Source organism: Pleurodeles waltl, chromosome 11 (genome assembly GCF_031143425.1).
Source record: "Pleurodeles waltl isolate 20211129_DDA chromosome 11, aPleWal1.hap1.20221129, whole genome shotgun sequence".
NCBI classification, from domain to species: domain Eukaryota; kingdom Metazoa; phylum Chordata; class Amphibia; order Caudata; family Salamandridae; genus Pleurodeles; species Pleurodeles waltl.
The window spans coordinates 743,297,944-743,317,840 of NC_090450.1; the positions used below are offsets into that span (position 1 = coordinate 743,297,944).

Consider the following 19,897-nt stretch of genomic DNA (forward strand, 5'->3'; position numbering starts at 1 on the left):
TACATGGCAAGCAGCAACGAGTGGGATATGGGAAGACGTGGGTGGTACAGGGCAAGCAACAAACGGTGGTACTGGGTTGGTGGTGGGTGTCACGGGGCAATCACAAAAGATGGTACTAGAGTGGTGGTGGGTGTCACTGGGCAATAACCAAAGATGGTACTAGAGTGGTGGTGGGTGTCACGGGACCCAGGACCAGGAGGGGACCAGGTGGTACATGGCAAGCAGCAACAAATGGGATATGGGAAGAGGTGGGTGGTAAAGGGCAAGCAACATATGGTGGTCCTGGGTTGGTGGTGGGTGTCACCGGGCAATCACCAAAGATGGGCCTAAAGTGGTGGTGGGTGTCACGGGGCAAGCACCAAAGGTGGTACTAGGGGGGTGGTGGGTGTCACCGGTCAAGCAATAAAGGGGGACGAGCAGTGGGACGGTAGAAGCAGCAAGAACAATTCAGGCAACGACATAGGAGATTGCACCTGGCAAGCAAAAAACGGCGAGGAGAGATGGAGTGGAGGAAGGATGGGGAAGTAAATATGACAGAGGAAGCAAATCTGGCAATCAACACAGGAGGGCACAATCAACAATGCGCAGGAGCGGGAGAACAAGCAACAGCAACTGGGGAAAAAACAAAATTACCTCAATCCTGTCACGAGCAGCAGGAGGACACCAATCAAGGAAAAGCAATCAGTATTTGCTCCAGGGACAAGAGAAACAAAGGGAGACCGATATGTGCTAACCAATCAGGCGCAAGCAAATAAGAGTGACAGTGAAGGCAAAAAATTATAAGCAGTGGGTAGGCTCCAAGCCCAATTTTAGTTCACAAAATGTATTGCAAGCAACAGCGTATGCACTGTCCAAGGTGAGACGTGAAAATGTGCCTTCCCCTCCACCACGCACCAAAACAAAGCCCTATTGTAACTTAATGTGTGATTCAGACCAGCCACTAGTACCTGGCACTCGTTTTAATGTCATTGGCATTCTTGCTTGCAGCTAGTCTATGGAGCCCTTTCATTTACTGATAGGTGAGCAGGATTTTGGTGTGTGCGCATTATTTGAAGCCGCCTACTTTTATGATGATGCATTTCTGATCTGCTTCCAAGGTTTTGGGCCCTCCGTTTTAATACAGTTGTGTGCTCACTAGCTGCCAGTATCTGGTAGTCTGTTTTAATGCTAGCAAGGTCCTGGCCTGTTGTTTGGGGCTGAAGTACTGGGCCTGGCAGATAAGTGCCTGATAAGGAGGTACTCCCTTTACTTTAATAGTCACGATAAAGATAAAAAAACAGATTCAAGCAGATGCTTTACCCGAAGTGTGGAACCAATGGAACAGTTTCATGCCTCCTGCAGTATATTAACAGTTGTTGCACAGTTGACGGGGAGTGGTAAGATGGGACTGTAGCTTGGGGGTGGGTTGGTTATGGCCAGCAAGGAGGGGTTCTACCAAATGGATTCATACAGACCACTGAAAAATAAATACGACTGTCCTGTCTTTGAATAATCCATTCTGTTGTGGGAGGATATGGCCGGATGTTAGGCCTGGCAAGGGCCATGTGGTGCTACAGGTGCCTGTCCAAGGCATGCCAGTGAGACACAGAAGAATCAACTATTTGTTGTGAGAGTAGGAGTTTAGGTGGCGCCCACGCCCTCTGTAGGCATTTCTGATGTGTCAGTAATGGGGCCGGATGCACACACACGCATAGCGGGTAGTCCTTATTTTTGTACCTCTGTGCAGAGGACCCTGTGGATGCGACCTACTGAATTTGTAACAGTTCATAGTGCATGATTTTTTAAAAATGTATTGTGTGCGCAAGTCTCCTCCATCAACAGCTCAGACTGGTAGTGCCTGACTGTAAGTAGCTCATTGAGTCGGTAACGGTTTGGAGTAGGTGCTACCTTCATATGATATTGAGTGCTTTGATTTAGAGTGGTCACTTCACGTGTGCGTTTTTCAGTTCCACCTCACATAACTGTACTTAAGGCCCTTATCCCCAAACTGCCACAATAAAGCTAAATCAACAAAAAATGTTTAGAATTCATGGCAATAAATGTATAACTGTCCTTTAAAGCGCATCGAAGCTCTGTTCTGTCAATGAATGCCCTTTCCTTGGTTTTAATCTCTCGTACGACCCCCAGGGGTGTCAAAATCCAATTTTTTATTTTTTTTATTTTTTTTAGCACCATCCTCCATCGACCTCTTCTTTATGTGTGATGTGCATCAATGCTTTCAGTCTGCCCTGCCCCTTTCTGTATTTCCATGCTCTTCTGCATCGCCTTGCACCTGTTACGGTGTGTATGCCTTTTAGGTTTATTGCTTGGTCAGATGGTAAACCTGCCAGATCTTCATTTCCTTTCCGTGCCCATTACCCACCTACATCCCTCTTTCTAGACTTCAATTTTCTCCTACCGTTCGTAAGATCCTCTTTCAAAGCTGATGTTGCCACAGCTCTGCATTTGCATACTTGACTTTGTGTTTACTTAAGTGCTGTGGTATTCTCCGGTAAAACCAAGACTGTAATTTGCTGTAAAACTGATACTCAATGTACTAATATATATATATTTTTAATAAAGGTGTCAGTTTTGTGGTGGCGAGGACACCATCATGGCTGGCTTCACAGGGCACTAGTGTTAATTACGCTGATCTGTGGCTATGGGCTTGCAGAACTTCTGGATGAATCCATCACTTGGCGTTTGAACTATATGAATACTGCCTTAATTCACCTTGGGTCGACCATCATTGGTTGATCAAGAAAGTCTAAGCAGCCAATTTAAGTCTGATGGCTTTTATCTCCTGAGTGGGATCAAAGGCTAGTGTGGGTCATTTGGGGCGGTACCATTCCTTAAATGAAAACCAGTTTGGTGCATTTAAAAAGGCCTGTTTCACGCTCCATCTTCTGCTCCAGGATCTGGGGAGGAACTTTGGTTCATGCACAGCATCCTGACAAGCCGAATGTCCTCCACCTAGCATATGGGGTCTCTACTTGGCCAAGGGGTGAAGGCAGAGGAGGGAACCACTTACAAGTTCACCTTCCCAACCGCCACCACCCCTAATACTCTTAAAGGACCAATGGCACACCACTTCTGAATCATAAGAGCTGTGCCTTTTCAAAACTGGAAGGCTATAGTAACAGGCCTGAGGAAATAAAAATGGACGCAAAAATGTATTTGTTTTCGATTTTCTTTTAATATTATATTTGCATTTATATTGTGCTTCATACCCCCAATGAGATGCCAAAGTGCATTTCTGTAGGCGTGCACTCCATGGAGAGATTGTCTAACATGTGGCTTATGCAAATCTAGTCTAGTCTAGAGGATCTGTAATGCGCATGGCTACCCAGAGGCCTCCCAGCGCTAGTGCAGTGCCACTAGACAGAACAGCAGACATTAAATAGTAAATAGCCAGGTCTTTAAGGCCTTAGGAAAGGGGATCTCACTAGAAAGTTGCTAATGTGTTTCATTTGGTGCTGGTATGTCGGGCCAAAGTTGTACTATGTTGGTCACTGTGTGTTGTATAGTAAGGTAAACGGAGTGGGGAAATAGGGCATTTAGGATCATACATCACTAAAGGTGTATGTATTTAGAAAAATGCTTGAGTCGAATGTAGCCTGCATAGGACTTGTTTTGTTGGTGTGTGTGTGTGGTGTGCATACGTCAGATTGTTCCTATGGTGTTCTGGAACATGTAGTCGCACCTTTCTATAGAGTAAGAGAGAGAGAGCTGCTCACATGGTTGTATCTACCACCTTTAAGGTGACATGTTCTAGTTTCTGGATGAAAGGTGGTGTGTCCTTCTAGTGAATTATTTTCCCTTCAAACGATGGCCTGTGGTTCTGTGTGGTGGTTATGGATCATCTTGTGTTGAGCAAAGTCTTTACTTTCTTCCTGAATTCCATGTTGTCTTGAATGCTTCTGGTCTTTGCAGGGAGAAAACCCCATAATGTTGCTGCTTGTACGGAGGAGGTTTCTGTGATATTCTAGAAAAATACAAAAAAAAATATCGTGATGCCTAAATGGTGTTTAAAAAAAAAAAAGTTTGTGGTGATTCCGGACAAAAAGAAATTGGCCCAAAAAACAGATTTCTAAGCTTTTATTGGGGGAATAGGTTATGTATCTTCGAACTTCGGGGCTACCTTAGTCTCCAGGACCGTATTTTCCCTGTAACGGCTAACCACCCATGAGCCAATACAAACAATTTGTTGAGCTAGTTAAGATTGCCTTTTAGTGCCATGTGGACATGGTTCCCTCTGACAACGCAGTTCATGAAATAAGCACACTGTCTCCAGTTATAGAAGCCGCCATGGCCATTCGTTGGCGAGGAGCTGTAAGGGGTGTAGATACTCAAAGTTGCCACTCGCCTGGTTATAGCAGTGCCAGACGAATGGTAACAGTCACATATGCACTGGCACAGTCAAACCGTAGAACAGAGCAGACAATATTTTTTTATAAAGGATGTTTTGCGGTATGAAAAAAACTCAATGCTTGGAGCGAGTGTGTGGTAGTTGAATGCAGGGTGGGTCTTTAAGTTGAGCGGTGTCTGTGGCAGACACTTTGATCTCCTGCCAGTAACACTTAGGAGGTGACGTCTGAGTGATGTTGCAGGTAAGCTGGAGTGTATATTCGAATGATATGTATAGTAGGGCGTTGGCAGCACAAATGAAGAAGCCTCAGATTATGGTGGCTGTAAAGAGGTGTGTGTAGGAGCGATGTTTACAGTCAGGGGTGTTGTGTACAAGGTGCCCAGAGGTTTGTTTGAGCAGAATGTGCACAGTGGTGGGAGCAGGTGTAGTTGAGTTGGATGCTTAATAAAAGGCTTTGACACACAGTATGTGCAGAGATGCTTGTAGCTAGGACACATGGACAGGAAGATGTTGCTTCCAGAGACGTGGGTTTGATGGAGGTGTTGGCAGAAGTGTTGACGGCCATGAAATGTGCAGAGGAGATTGTGGTTGGTTTTTTTCCAGCCATTCAGTTAATAGGATCACTGGCCCATCTGTTGTGTAAGGCTGTCCAGCCAGTCTTGGAGTCTAGGGCTGCAGGACGATAATCGAGATGCTGCAGATTCCCTTCACCTCTTAAACTGGCCTTAAAAAAAAAAATATATATATATATATATTACAATTGCTAAATAATTAACTTCTGGTGAGGGTGTTTAAATCTGCACGCTTTGCCTGGCTTTTCTTTCTCAAGATGTTTCACTCAAACTTATAAATATATACATTTTTTATATGAAACGGTGCGGCCTAGCATTGAAAAAGAAATAACACTGGTTAGTGAACTATTCCTTAACAACCGCACTTTAAACGTGTGATCAGAAGCCCTTCGACTAATGACCACCTACTTTAACGTGCCCGAGCCCAGCTCCAAGAGGCGGACCGTCCCTCCAGAATGCCCATTCCCTAGCAATCCACTTTGTTCCGGACCATTACTTATTGTAGCAGCTGGAAGATGCTTATTCTTAGACCAAAAACACAGAGAAAATCATACAATTGTAAAGGCGAAGTGTAACACGTCAGCAGCACCTTAAATATATCTCACTCGTTCTTTGAATAGTCGCGCTGTCTCTACATTTCCAGGATCCAGCTTCTCCACTGTACCCCTGTACTCACAAGGACCAGGAATATGGCTGTGTGGGCAGTTAAACCCCTTTGCTAGCGCCAGTACCCTTTTTGTCGCAGTTGCATTTTAATGTGCTGATGCTTCCCGATGCATACATTCGAAATGCTTCCCAAAACATGGAAGTAATTCCTGCTTAATAACAATGTTTAATTTGTAAATCTGGTACGGCACAGTGCTGTAAACACCACAATTCCTTTGCGTTATGTACCTGCCGCAGCAATGATCCACTGGAGCTGTTATGATGATGCATATTTTCCAACCTCTAAGGTTGCAAAAGTTAGTTTCACACGCCCCACTATATTCAGCATTTCATTTATAGGATACATTTGTTCAGAGTTTATGTAATGGATATTGTACAGTCGAGATACTGTAACTTAATTAGAAATGCCATGATCCTTTCCTGTCACGCTAACAATTCACATCATCTTAGAAAACAGTTGTACTTGACACACTTAGGTCTCGCCTGCCATAGTGCATGCGCTCTTGTTTGCAAGAGAGAGTGCATACCACAAGGGGTTTGGAGCCCATCCATTGCTTACCATTTGTTTGCTTCATTGTCACTCATATTTTCTGCCTCCTAATTGGGCAGCACATGCTGACTTTCTCTTTCCTCGGCAGCATGGAACAAATACAGATTGTCTTTCATTAGTGTCCTTTTGCTGCTGTTCGCGCTGGGATTGAGGTACTTTACTTTTTCTTATTCCTCCAACATTGCTTGCCCCCTTTATCCATGTTGCTTTCCCCTGCCCACCCCTTGTTTCGGTGTTGCTTCCTCCCCACCTCAATTGTTCATGTTGCTTTTAATTACTCCCATCCACCTTTGTCCGTGTTGCTTTTATTCCATCCCACCCCGTTGTCCATGTTGCTTTTACCACCCCATGGTCTGATGCTTCTCAAGCCCCCCCCCCCTCTTCACGGGATAATGTTACCTTCCCCTTCCACCCACTGTGGTCCCTGTTGCTCTTACCCCCTCCAACTTCTGTGGCCTGTGATGCTTTACCCCAATCTCTCCACATTGTCCATGTTGCTTTTACCCTCTCCCACCTCCGTTGTCTCTTGCTTTCCCCCATACCTGCTGTCCATGTTGCTTTTACCCTACTTCCACCCCGTTGTCTGTGGTGCTCTCAACCCCTTGCACCTCCCTTGTCTGTGTTGCTTTTACCCTCTCCCACCTCCCCATTGTGGGTGTTGTTTTTACCTCCTTCCACTCCCCTGTTGTCTTTTGCTTTTACCTCCTCACACCTCCCCTGTTCTCCGTGTGCTTTTAGTCCTCGTACCTCCCCAATGACCGTGTTGCTTTTACTCCTCCCACCCCACGTTGTCCGTGTTGTTTTTACCCCTCCCACCCCGCGTTGTCCGTGTTGCTTTTATCCCTCCAACCCCACATTGTCCATGTTGCTTTTACCCCTCCCACCCCACGTTGTCCGTGTTGTTTTTACTTCTCCTACCCCTTTGTCCATGTTGCTTTTTACCCTCTCCCATCCCCGTTGTCTGTTGATTTCCCCCCACCACCTTTGTTGTCCATGTTGCTTTTTACCCTCTCCCACCCCCCTCCCCACCTTTGTTGTCCATGTTGGTGTTACCTATTCCCACCCGTTGTCCAAATTGCTTTTATTCCCTTACACCCCCCATGTTGTCCATGTTGGCATTGTCCATGTTGCTTTTACCCCCTCCAACTCCCGTTGTTGTGATCGTATTGATTTTACCTCCTCCCATCCCCGGTTGTCCGTGTTGCTTTTACCCCCTCGCACCTCCCTCATTTTCCATGTTGCTTTTACCACCTCCTAGCCCCTGCTGTCAGTGTTGCCTTTACCCCCTCCCATCGTCCTTGTTTTTACCCAAGCCCACTCCCTTCTTTTCTATGTTGCTTTTAATCCCCTCTCGCCACCACCCACTGTTCGTTTTGTTTGTTTAACTTTTAGCCATTCTGCATAGCCATGCTGCTGTACAGCATGGCAAAGAGACGTGGGCAAAGCCAATAGCTAATAGCTTTCGCATAGCTAGACCTATTGATTTTGCCACTGCTTGTTTAACACTATAACCTGCCTGCATCGGGTTTTACACCAAATGGGAAATATTTGAAGCTGAAGGCTCCATGTGACGTAATAAATAACTTGAGATGTTAATATTGCTCGGGCAGCTTCAGCTTGTTTTATGCACTAGATAAGTCAAGAGTGCTGAAAGAAATTGGCATTATTTAGGGTGACTAGCATCTAATGTATAGAGAAAAGTGGGTCCCTGGCCACTCACATCTCATAAGTCAGCACATGCTCAAATGTGGCTTTTGGGTTTGAAGACCATTACCAGTGAAGATTACCAGTAGGGCAAATATTCTCTATTTTGAAAATTCTCCTGTTTGGTTATAAGAACGTTGATACCTTCTAGCTGGGCTATTGTTTGCATTTTTAGTACGTGTGCAACTTCATCTTGGTGCCCCTATGACTCAAAACTTATGGTTACTCTCCAGAACCTCCCTTTCCATTGACTCGATCATGAACCCTTGGTGCTCGCTATCATGTTCTAGCACCAAGATCAGGGCACTTAGACTTTGGTATTCTAGTACTAATGGTCTCTAGATATGTACGTTTCTACCTGGGTGATGCTCTCCAGCTCGGTTTTAAATCCACCATGTGCAAACATAGCATTGATTAACAAGTTTCTTGTAACTATACCATTCTGTTCTACTTGGCTTAAGGTTATTTCCCAAAACATGTATACATAATAGCAAACAATGATGTGAAATTCACAGTTTTAATATTATTATTTAGTTATGGAAAACATAGATGTATTGCTGCAATCGTTTCCTACATTCAACATCTGATCACCCCCACTACCTGTCTTTATGTACGTTTTCTACTTCCACTTCACATGTATTCAACATATGCACAATGCTCTTGTCTGTTACAAACTCGGCATGTGGAATGTACAACTGGAAAACATCTGCTTTTAGCCATGTTCTGTTCACTGCTACATCTGTCTTATTTCTTAGCTCTGTCATCGTCCTCTTTGCTTCTTGCTAATTTTCTAGTCTTATCTCACTTATTGTTTTTTCCAGGGCCTACTGGTCTGTCAACTGAAACAGACTTTTGGTTCACACAATTTATTAAATTGTGTACATTCACATCCTGCTTTTCATTTTTCTCTTTTTTGCTCCAATTTTCTGGACATTTGAAGTCACTCAATCACGGGGGTGTTTCTGCACGTTGCTGCTGTTTTTGCTCCTAATGTAGTCTCGTATATGGCAACCCATCTAAGGTTATTGATAGTATAGCCTGCTTGCATGGGAGAGTCCGTGATAATACGGTATTTCTGTCCCCAACCATTAAACCCAAGGCAGCAACTTTGATGTAGATTTGGTCATGTTTTAGTTGGGCAATAAGGAACACAATGGCACAGGAAGCATAATTGACAGATTGATTTACTATCGGAGCAAGTGCTCCTCGGCTGGACTGTTCCCATGGGGAACAGGGTCAAGACTGATTTGCATATGGCTGGGTCCAAACTGGGGTGGAATGGTGAGCAAATGAACAATGGATTAAACCCAGATCTGTAACTGAGGGTGAGTGTTTGAAAAGTTTCAACACTCCGTCCATCATCTTTTTGTGTTGCTAAAGTTGCCTAAGTGGGAAGGGTATGCCCAGACATGGGTCCCATGCTGAACGTGCCACTGGATTCAAGCTACCCTGAAACCGGTCCCAGGATGCTTGTTTCCGGTCCTGGGAGGACCTGGCCTGGCAGTTGGGGCTGGACTGTACCCATGGGGCACAGGGTCAAGACTGATTTGCATATGACTGAGTCCAAACTGGGGAGGATGGTGAGCAAAAGAACAATGGATTAAACCCAGGTCTGTGACGCAAGTGTTTGAAAAGTTTCAACACTCCATCCATCATCCTTTCATATTGCTCAAGTGCTGCTGTAGCCAGTTCACCATACTCAGATGGCCATATTGAAAGTGAACTAGCACTATCATTCATTGCAATACAGAGACCTTTTAATGCAGTCCCTTAATAAGGCAGTACCAGTTCCTATTCCAGCAGCAGTGTACATCAGTTGGCTGACTGAAAACGTGTCTGTTCTCTTCTTAATGAGAAGTTTAGTGAGCACTATGGAAATGACAGCCCCTCAAAGTACCATGAGAAGGCTACACCTTGCAGTCTGTCATGCAAGGACCACTCCCTGCAGGCGACAAGAATACCCCCAAGAAGATTCACAAGGAGGGCTAGCTAGGATAAATCTGGGGCTTAGGTTCTTTTCTTTTAGATTCCACTTGCATGTCTGTGTCAAAACCCATTCACTCATTTATTAATTTATCCACTCATCCTTTCAGTGCACGTACTCATGCTCACCTTCTTTAACTATATGTCATAAGAATATTAATAAAGCTCGTAGCTCTTACTATGCTAGGCACCTTATAGACGCTGACAATGATAGGACATTTTCAAGATTGTCTCCGGCTTTATTGACCCTAAATTAAAAGCCCCCCTCGTAAGGCCTGGACATTATAGGCGTAACAGTCGAAGTGACTAATTTTAGGACACAATTCTTACAATCCAGGACGATATGGAGAACCATTATGTGCCAGACTCCAGCATACGGCCTGATGACTGTTGGGCCTTCCGCTGGTACGAAACTGACACATTTTGTTCCTCTTATGGTATAGGAGATAAAGATGCAGTTGGTTGGGTGCAAATCAAGATTACCAGAGGATCCATTTCCCCTACACATTTTGGCAGCTGTTTCAGACAATAGTGCCCCAATATATCCGGAACTCTTTTCCATATCACTTCAGTCGGGGATCTTCACTAAGGCCTGATAAAAAGGAAATGTTGCCCCTATGTGGAAAAAGGCAAATGCAGCCCCAGAAATGTTATCCAATTTCCTCCCAGTCCCATTACTGCCTGCGCCCGACAAAATATTGGAAAAGTGTGTAAACAACCAGCTCAATACTTTTCCCATCAACAGTAATGTGCTATATCCTTCCCAGTACGGCTTCCGTGCTCCTCACAGCACAGACAGCATTGCTCACAATTTCAGAAGCGATTAAGCTGAGTCTAGATGCTGGTCTTAATGTGGCCTTGGTGCTGTTGGATTTATCTGCAGCATTTGATACTGAGGATCACAGCATCTTGCCAAAAAGGCTGTAACACCTGGGTATAGAAGATGTAGCCCTTACGTGGTTGAGCTCATTTCTGCAGGACAGAGAGCAGGCAGTTTGGATGAAACCACCTTCTTCCAGTCAGACAAATGAGATGGGGAGTGCCTCAGTTTTCAGCCTTGAGTCCCACCCTTTTTAACATTTACTTGGCTCCTATGGCATATTTGGTATTGGAATAGTGTTGTATGCGGACGATACCAGCTCTCATTAACCTACAGAGGGGATTCAGCCACAGTCAAAGAAACGTTTCATCTCTGTTTAAAAGCACTTCTTGACTAGCTCAGAAAGAACACGCTGCAGTGCAACCCAGATAAGATGGAGGTCCTGACATCACCCGTTTGGATAGGGCTTGGCCCAACATGTTCCGCCCCCTCCACCCACGAAGGTTCAAGGAACTTGGGAATAATGTTGGACGCGAAAATGATCCTTCAAGGCACAGGTATCATCAGTGGTGAAAACCTGTGTTTGGGTTCTTCGCCTGCTCTGGAAATATTTACATTTTCGTCCGTCGGAGGTGCAGTCCGCTGTGGTAAGGGCTTTGATACTATCACAGCTGGATTATGACGATGTCCTCTATTTTGGCGTCCAGAACACCTAACACAGCGCTTACTGGTAGTGCAAAGGATTGTGGCCGCTTACTGTTTAAGCTTCCAAAGCATTTATTTGTGTCGCTTTTTCGCGAAAGGCTCATTGGTCACTGGCGCGCAAACAAAGAAAGTTTAAAGCTCTAACTTTGGCTCATCAAGCTCTTTACGACGGGGGCCCTTCTTATCTGAAGGAACGGATCAGGGCTGTAGTCCGGGGAGAATGCTGCGGTCCAGTCAGGCCGGACTGCTTGCAGTCCCCCGCTTTAAGAAACGTCGAGGGGGTTCCTCCTTCACAGTCCTGGTGGCGGGTTTGTGGAACCAGCTTCCGAGACAACCGAGAATATTGACCGAGGAAGGATGTTTTAAAAAAAAACTTTTAAAATGTACTTAACCAGGATCCAAGTGTAGTGGGAATTCTGGCTTAAGCTTTGCTGCCATTACATTACAGGCCAAAGTGCCAGGATACTCCGAATATCTGTGCGCTATGTAAGCACCCCAAAGATCATTCATTCATGTGATGTATTGGAGCTTAAGTTGTAGGCAGAAAAGAAATATAAAACACAGGGGTTTGGGCACTGAGGTATCCATAGAGGTGACAAAATCGTGTTTTGCATAGAGGGAGCCGGTGGCACTGTGTGGTGCAGTGGAAAGTACCACAAACGTGTTGTTTTTCCCCGTGTGTGTCGTGTAATGTGGGGTCCTTCAACACACAGGGGAAGGGAGGTATGCCTTGGGCTCTATATTCAGGGGAATGTGGACATTTCATTGATGAATCGGAGTCTCCCTCGGGCTAGTCAATAATTATATACTCCTGGATGTTCGCTGATGGACGTTGTTATAGCAGTTTGTGTACACATGGTCACGGTTTATTTGCACTGTACGCTGGGTGGCGTATAGTGCGTTGCAAGACTGGTGTGTTGGTACTTTGCAGACACTCACATGGACATGATGGTACACCCTTTAGTGGCTGGCCGACCATGTGAGTCTGCTTTGGGGCTGTTCTTGTCACCTGCAGGGAGTGGTCTTTCAATGGCACTTTGCAAGGTGTAGCCTTCTCATGGTACTCTCAGGGGCTGGTCTTTGCATAGGACTCGCAGGACTGGTCATTACATGGTACTCCGGGAAGTCTGGTCAGTGCATGCCACCTTGAGGTGGCCCGGTGTGCATGGTGCCTTGCCTGTGTATGTGGACATGACGCCATGAGGGTTAGGGGTGGGGGTTGCCGTATGTTTGGCACATTGCAGCAGTTGGTGTGTGCAGGGTGCCCTTCAGGTACTGATGTGCGTGGTAACAATGAGTAGTGTGTGTATGTTGGCATATGCATGTTACTTTAAGGTTTCTAAAAGTGTTAGTATGGTGTCGTAACAGATGGTGTGTTTGTAGTACCCCGGAAAGCTTGGTGAGTATAGCACCCTCCCAGAACGGGTCTGTGTGTACCCTGCTAAAACCGGTACATACATGCCTATTCCCAATCCGGGACTGGCTGGTGAATGAATGTTATACCGGTGTTTGCATGGCGTTTTGGGGTTTTGTGTTATCGTGCTGCAACTGGTATATTCATGGTTACTGTGTGGTTTTTGGTGTGGTAACCTGAAAAGGCCTATTGCGTGCACTGCAAATTGTATACCTTGCAGTGGCAAACATGCATGCTTCTCTGCCTGGACTAGTGAAATGATGGCATTCTGCCAGGGCTAGTGCGTGCTACACCTGGCATATCCCACTCAGACTGGCATGTGCAGTTTACTCTGTAGAGGTCTGTGTTTCTATGGTGCCCCGCATGTGTTGGCAAGTGTATTCTACCCTGAGGGGATTCGTTGCGCATGGTAGCCGTAATGGATTGCGTATGCTTTGAGTCCGTGTGGGGCTTGGGATATGCACAGGTGCTCCCCCCACCCCCGTCCCCCTCTCCCCCGGGCTACTGGTTACATGTCGTCTTCAAAGGCTGCCTGGAGATGTTGAAAGTAGGCGGTTGCATGTGTGTACGCTTGTTTGTGAAGGTCTGTGGATTTCTGCGTTTGCCTGTTTCTCACACAGGCCAGCACGCTTTGTGGTTGTTTGTATGGTACCCTGCAGAGAGCAGTGCACAGATGTTTGTCTGCGGGGACTGCTGTGTTCGTGGCTTATAAGAAGCAGGGATGCATGATACATTGAAGGGACTGGTGTGTGCAGAATGCCTCTCGGGAGCATGTGTCTCCACTACCCTGGCTCGGCTTCTGATACATTCCGGCCCGCCATGGCCTCAATTCGCAATGTGCCCCTGGCACCAGGAGACACAGAAAGTGTTGAATGCTGGCCAGAGCTGCCCAGCACGCAGCCCCCGGTGTGTGGGTTTTGCCGCCCCCTGGGCGCCGACAGTGCTGATCTTAGACAGGGCTGCCTTGGCTTTGCCAACCTTCGCTTCCTGGATTGCGGCCCTGTGTTTGCAAGTGAGTCATGATCCTGGGGACATGAAGAAGCTAGACCCTATGCTTTTCAAAGCAGTCATGGTCAGGGGACCAGGAGGGGAGTTGCAGGGAAAGGTGGAGAGGGAAAAAGTGACCAGTTCTGCTGGTTGAGAACAATACCTGGCTTGTTGAGCCTGCCCTGGACACAGTTCAGCTGTTACATCAGTGTCCCAGGACACTGAGGTGAAGAGGATGGTGACTGGCGCCTGACGTGTGGATTCTGGTGCAACGCCAACGTCCTTTGATGCCCAATTCGAGCTGCCCGCACTCTTGGCCTTAGACCTGTAGCCTCTTCCCTCTCACCTTCTCCTGTCAGTGGGGTCAGTAGACGCGCCCTAGCCAGAGTTGCCTGTAACCATCTACATGTGATCCGTTTAGGTAGAAACGCATGCGAGTGTATCTCAGCACAGGGTAAAAGAGTGCACTGTTTCTCAGTGACCGCTGACTGCCTCCTTTTCTCAGGCACCTGCTGACTGCCTCCTTTTCTCAGGCACCTGCTGATTGCCTCCTTTTCTCAGTGACCGGCTAACTGCCTGGTTTTCTCAGTGATGGGCTGGCTGCCTGTTTTTCTCAGTGGCCGGCTGGCTGCCTGTTTTTCTCAGTGGCCGGCTGGCTGCCTGTTTTTCTCAGTGGCCGGCTGGCTGCCTGTTTTTCTCAGTGGCCGGCTGGCTGCCTGTTTTTCTCAGTGACCGACTGACTGCCTCGTTTTCTCAGGGACCTGCTGATTTCTATCTGACTTCCTCCTTTACCCAGTGACCGGCTGACTGCCTCCTTTACCCAGTGACCGGCTGACTGCCTGGTTTTCTCAGTGGATGGCAGACTGCTTGGTTTTCTCACTGGCTGGCGGATTGCCTGAGTTTCTCAGTGACCGGGGGATTGCCGGGGTTTCTTAGTGGCCAAGGGATTGCCGGGGTTTCTCAGTGACTGACTGATTACATCCTTTTCTCAGTGGCCGGCTGTCTGGCTCTTTTTCTCAGTGACCGGCTAACTGCTACCTGACTGCCTGGTTTTCTCAGTGAGTGGCTGACTGCCTGGTTTTCTTTAGTGAGTGGTGTTTTCGTAGTGAGTGGCTGACAGCCCCCTTTTCGTGAACGTGAGTCTGATGTGCTCAGTGTGTCGACGGCTCTGTCCCTGGTCCCCGTCTGAGGAATGCTCCTCATGTGATCTCACATAGGTTTGGGGTGTATTTTTTTGGCAATGCTGCGCCTCTTGGTATTTAGCGGGGACGCCAGTGTGATTAATGCTTCTCTTGTTGATTAGACAGCAGTCCATGTAAACGGACACACCCAGACATTTGCTGCAGCGGCAAGTGCTTTAATCCTAGAACACTGTCATCTCATTTCTAGTTCCATTATGGCTTGTTTCTGAAACAAATGGCTGCATCTTAATGGCCATGATTAAGATGACTACTTGATTACAGTTTATAGCAACGCGTCATACTTACTCAAACAACACTAATTATTAGCTCTTAAGAAAGGAACACATTTGATGTACTCCGTATCGGAGAAAAATGTACGTTTTAAAAGCTTCTCTTTGTTTTTAAAATGTTGCACTCCGAGTGAGAGCTAAGCACAGGTATCACTTCACTTGCGAAAGAGATGAGCATAATTTATATGTGAAAATGGCATCTAAATGTTCTTTCTGCGTGTATGTGCGATGTTTGGTTATTTCATGCTTTAATATAGCGCTCATTCAGCCAGAAGGCTGCTTCATGGCGTCACTAAAACCATACCATGATCACAAATCTTTACTGGTCCTTGACATCAACTTGGCTTTGAAGTATAAATAACATGAGTGCATCGCTCCCTCATTGCATATAAAATGATACATTTGGGATGGGGTGTTGCCTGCTGAGATATCTTTTCTTATAACGTGCTGCAAAATCTACATGAACGTTGCAAAAGGTATTATTTATGATATTCTTTGGTAAGGTTTCAGTGCACGTAAAAAAACGTGCTGTTTTTCTCCTGTGTGCACGTATAGGTGCATAAATGTATTTTATTTATTTCCCTTGGGTACATCTGCTGACCTTATTTTAAGCCTGGCCTAGAGCGAGCTTTAACTGTTTCTGTAGCCTTGTTTAAAAACTACATAAACAGTTGCATACAGGGGTTTTGCATATATCAAGTTTAATTCACGGTTTGTTTCCACCTACCACTGCTACAATACGGGTCAATAGGTCAGCCCACTTTAACCACTGGCTTTATTCTGCTATTGACGGCATTTCACCTGATCACATGTTCACAGCTGCCTTAAAGTGAGTTCACTTCAGTGCTATGGCTAGTGACCACTCCTTTAATTTTATATATTGTTTTTGCATATTTTGCTGAATACAAAAAAAAACTTTCCAAGGCCAGATGTATAAGCTTTGCCAATGCTTGTTGTGTGTGATCTGTAGTTTACAAATTGGAATTGTATCTGGGAGATTTAGCAGATTCTGGGATTACTAATTTAATACAAATAAATTGGGTTAATACTAATCCCTGTTATTTACAGCATTACTAAACTGTTATACCAACTGCTGTATGAAATGTTGTTTGCACATACATGGTCCATAAACAGGTATTTGCAATATATTTAACATATTACAGTGTCATAAAACATATAACCTTATTGCTTTGAAGTATGTAATCTTAACGATTTAAGACGTGTCCCATGCCTGCTTTTCTAAACCTCATGATATGCTAGGAAGTTTATAAAGATCAGCAAACCCTTGGCTATCTTTGGAGTACATAAGCTTGGTGATGAGAACCACCCAAAATTGCTGGTACTATTTTGAGGTTTGATCTTGATTTTGTGTGTACATAGCGTCAGCCTAGTATGATCGAAACATATTGTAGTGTACTTCTGCACAAACAATGATGTCAACACAATTACATCTTTTACAAAGTTTGAATTTGCATAGGGTTTTTTTCCTACTATTTGCATGATCTGTAAACTGTGTGCTTTCCACATGGATCTCATTGTGTTTGCTAAGTGCCGATAGATTGAAATATTCAGTGTGTAGATTAGTAAAGATGTGCTAAATGCATAAGTGCTTGTGCCAAAGACCTTGATGTATTAGTCATACTATGAGTTCAAATGATCGTCCTTCACCCAGTCCGAAGTGTTAGTGATTGAAGTCTACTTGGATATTGAAGGGTATTGCTAGTGTGGTATGGTTTAACTGGGGTCTTCTGCTGTCTCTCTAAAGTAAGGTGCGAGGCGTGGAGTGTGCTTTTGAGGTGGTAGTGCTTAGACACCTCTATGGCTCTGGTTGAGTCTTACATGGGATGTGATGTGGTGTAAGAGGTTCTGTTGACTCAATGATGAAAGGTTGAGGGTTTAAAGGATGAGCTGTTCAGGAGATGCTGCTTTGTGAACTCTCTGGGTTTGGTGCCATGCAGTGCGCATGCGAGGAGGTATGTCTGAAGTGCTCTGTTTGAGTAGAGTGATTTATATTTGTATCCGGCCATTGGTCTGTAGGCAGTTACTATTTATTGCAAGATCTCGAAGTGCCAGCGATATGCTTTATCCCGCCTGTGTTGAGTGCATGTGCTCTAATCTGTATAAATTATGTTGAAAACTTGCTGTGGCTTGTGATGGTAGGAAGTGTGGTGGCTATCCCCGTTATTGCCAAAATATATGGCACATCTGAACTGCTGTGGGAGTTTGTGATCAATTCTGTCTTGCTTAGTTTGATGTAGTGTGCTGAGGATACGCATCAAAGATTAACAAACAGTGGTGCATAGTTGATCAGGTTGAGGTAAAGTAGCAGAACTGAGCAATTGTATAGTTCTACAATTTGACACAGCTGTGCTCTACATTTGATTGCACCTTGATACTTTAGTTATATTAATGTCTTTGATTAACTCAGAAAACTAACATGTTGAACTGGTCCCAATAGTTATTGATAACAGCTGATGTGTTGAGTGTTGGACTCAATGCCCGGGTCAAGAAGGAGCTAAGTTTCTGTGGCACCACTGTGCAATTGCTAATCTATGGACCAAATGCCAGCTGCCCCCTTGTTTTGTGCTGTCTGTGACAGTATGAAGGTGTACCCCTCGTGCCAAGGGGAACTACCATTCCTGCTGGAAAATGGGGCAGATATCCTCTAATAGATATTGTGTGCAGGCTCCCTTTGAGTGAAAATGAGACCCATGTCATCTATGGGAAGTGGAGGTTGTGCTTTGGCCCTTTGGAATAAAATGCCCCAATTCATCTTTGTTGCCCACAGTGGCCATCCTGCTTGTCCATACAATACATGGATAGAGTATCTTCCCTGATTTTGATGCTAATGATGATGTGGACTTTGGTCATAACTCTTATCCCCCACATGCTGTAGGTGGAATAGATTTGAAATAAAATCCTCTTAAGGGATAGTTCATCTACACATGCATATTGTTGTCACAGATAAAGAATAATCTCATATTTGCTCACATTATCAAATGGGTTCTGATAAGCTCTTCAAGTCAACGTGTAGACTTAATCCTCTTTTGCCAATAAAGTACTTTCGGTTCATACCTTTCCTTGTTCATGAGCTGGTTGTCATGCTGTCCTTTGTCTCATTTCTATAGGCAAAGCGAGCAGTGCAGCGAGGAGCCACAGCTGTCATCTTCGATGTGTCCGAGAACCCAGAAGCGGCTGACCAGGTATGTGGCTGTCATGATACTGGTGTTCAGTGCTCCGGATGTATTGACCACCTCCTTCGGCCATGGCTTATTAATCCACAGGTATCCTTGTTAGACCTGAGCTGTTTTGGAAATGCTGGGCCCCTATGGCAAGGTCAGTGGTCAGCTAGTAAAGGGCCACCTAGTAAGCTGATGTGAAGGTCTACAGTAGAATGGATCAACCAGGTAGAGTGGTGAAATTGGACCTAAATTCAAATGGTGGTTTAAGAGGTGACAACTTATGCCAAATTCAAATCCCTATGCCTACTAACTGTACCGAATAGAGGGTGAGGACTTAAAGGTAACTCAACGAGGTGGGCTATAATTGTGAATTTGGAATAAAAAAAAACTGACACCAGCCGTGGGGAGAGCAAGGGAAATGTAAGGGGTACTTAATTAGAGGTCCTGTTAATGTAGAGATTATTTAGAAGCCATCCGGCAAAGCTTTAACAAGTTCAAGGGCCCGCATCTAAATTGATGGAGAATGGGCTAAATCACTGTTGCTAGGAGAGAAGTCTGATGCATTTAAGCATCTGTACACCAGGACAAAGGTGGCTTGGGGGCATTGAAGATTCAGAATTTCAAATCTGTAATGATATTCAACAAGTGGCAAGAGATAAATATTCTACACCACAAGAGTACTCCTTCATGTAGAGACCCTAATATGAAATAGGGGGGGATAGAGGACACATATGTGGACAAGAAGTGGTGAAGCAAAGGTCGTGGATAGGTGGCACCTCCCTGCTTACAAACAGAATGAACTTGTAGGATCTTAGGTCACAAGCAGAGAGCAGAAGTAGACAGGAAGACTCCATGGGTCTGAGTGTCCTCACCCTCCATCAAAACAGTTTTTAGATTCCACTCACAACAGACCTGAGGCACAGTGGAGTGCTGGGTGATGCCCTTCCATCACAGAAGGCATAAGACAAGCTAGAGTTAGACTGACCTTCCTTCCAGGGTTGCCTGGCCTCAGACCACTGCTAACGAGTCTCACTAAACAAGTATTTTCACCCATGACTGCATGAAGCTTCATTTCTGCACAGGTGCACAATGCTGCCTTCGTGAGGAAGCAATGACATCATTCAATCCTTTTCAATCAGTCCTGCATTCCTTCTAAACTTCCTCCTTGCCTTATTTTTATTTTGCTGACCTGGTCCTGAGTTTATATGAGCTCATTAGTTTATCTTCTCTTTCCTCCATGTAAGCATTTCCCCGCTCAATCATAATGGTTGGTAAGAAATCAAGCATTTGCAATGCAATGGGTCTCACATTTGCTCGTGTTAGCTATTAGCATTGTAAATTCCTAACTGGACATTTCTTGCCACACATTGAAAATGAAAAGTAAAACAGTTGACATAAGCGAGCCGATTCAAATCACCATGGCCGTCATGAGCATGGAGAGACACAAAAAGAAAAAGGTTTGCTTGCTGTCAAACGTATTGGCAATCGTGCAATT

General features: G+C 45.2%; 1 protein-coding gene across 1 annotated transcript in view; it reads left to right on the forward strand.

Moving 5' to 3' along the window:
- The window catches only part of ZNRF3 (zinc and ring finger 3), a 324,320-nt gene that overhangs the window by 248,272 nt on the left and 56,151 nt on the right, over positions 1–19,897 (forward strand). Inside the window, exon 3 of the mRNA XM_069214465.1 lies at positions 18,349–18,423. Within this exon, the coding sequence (XP_069070566.1) occupies positions 18,349–18,423 (75 nt within the window). The remainder of the gene's footprint in view (positions 1–18,348; positions 18,424–19,897) is intronic.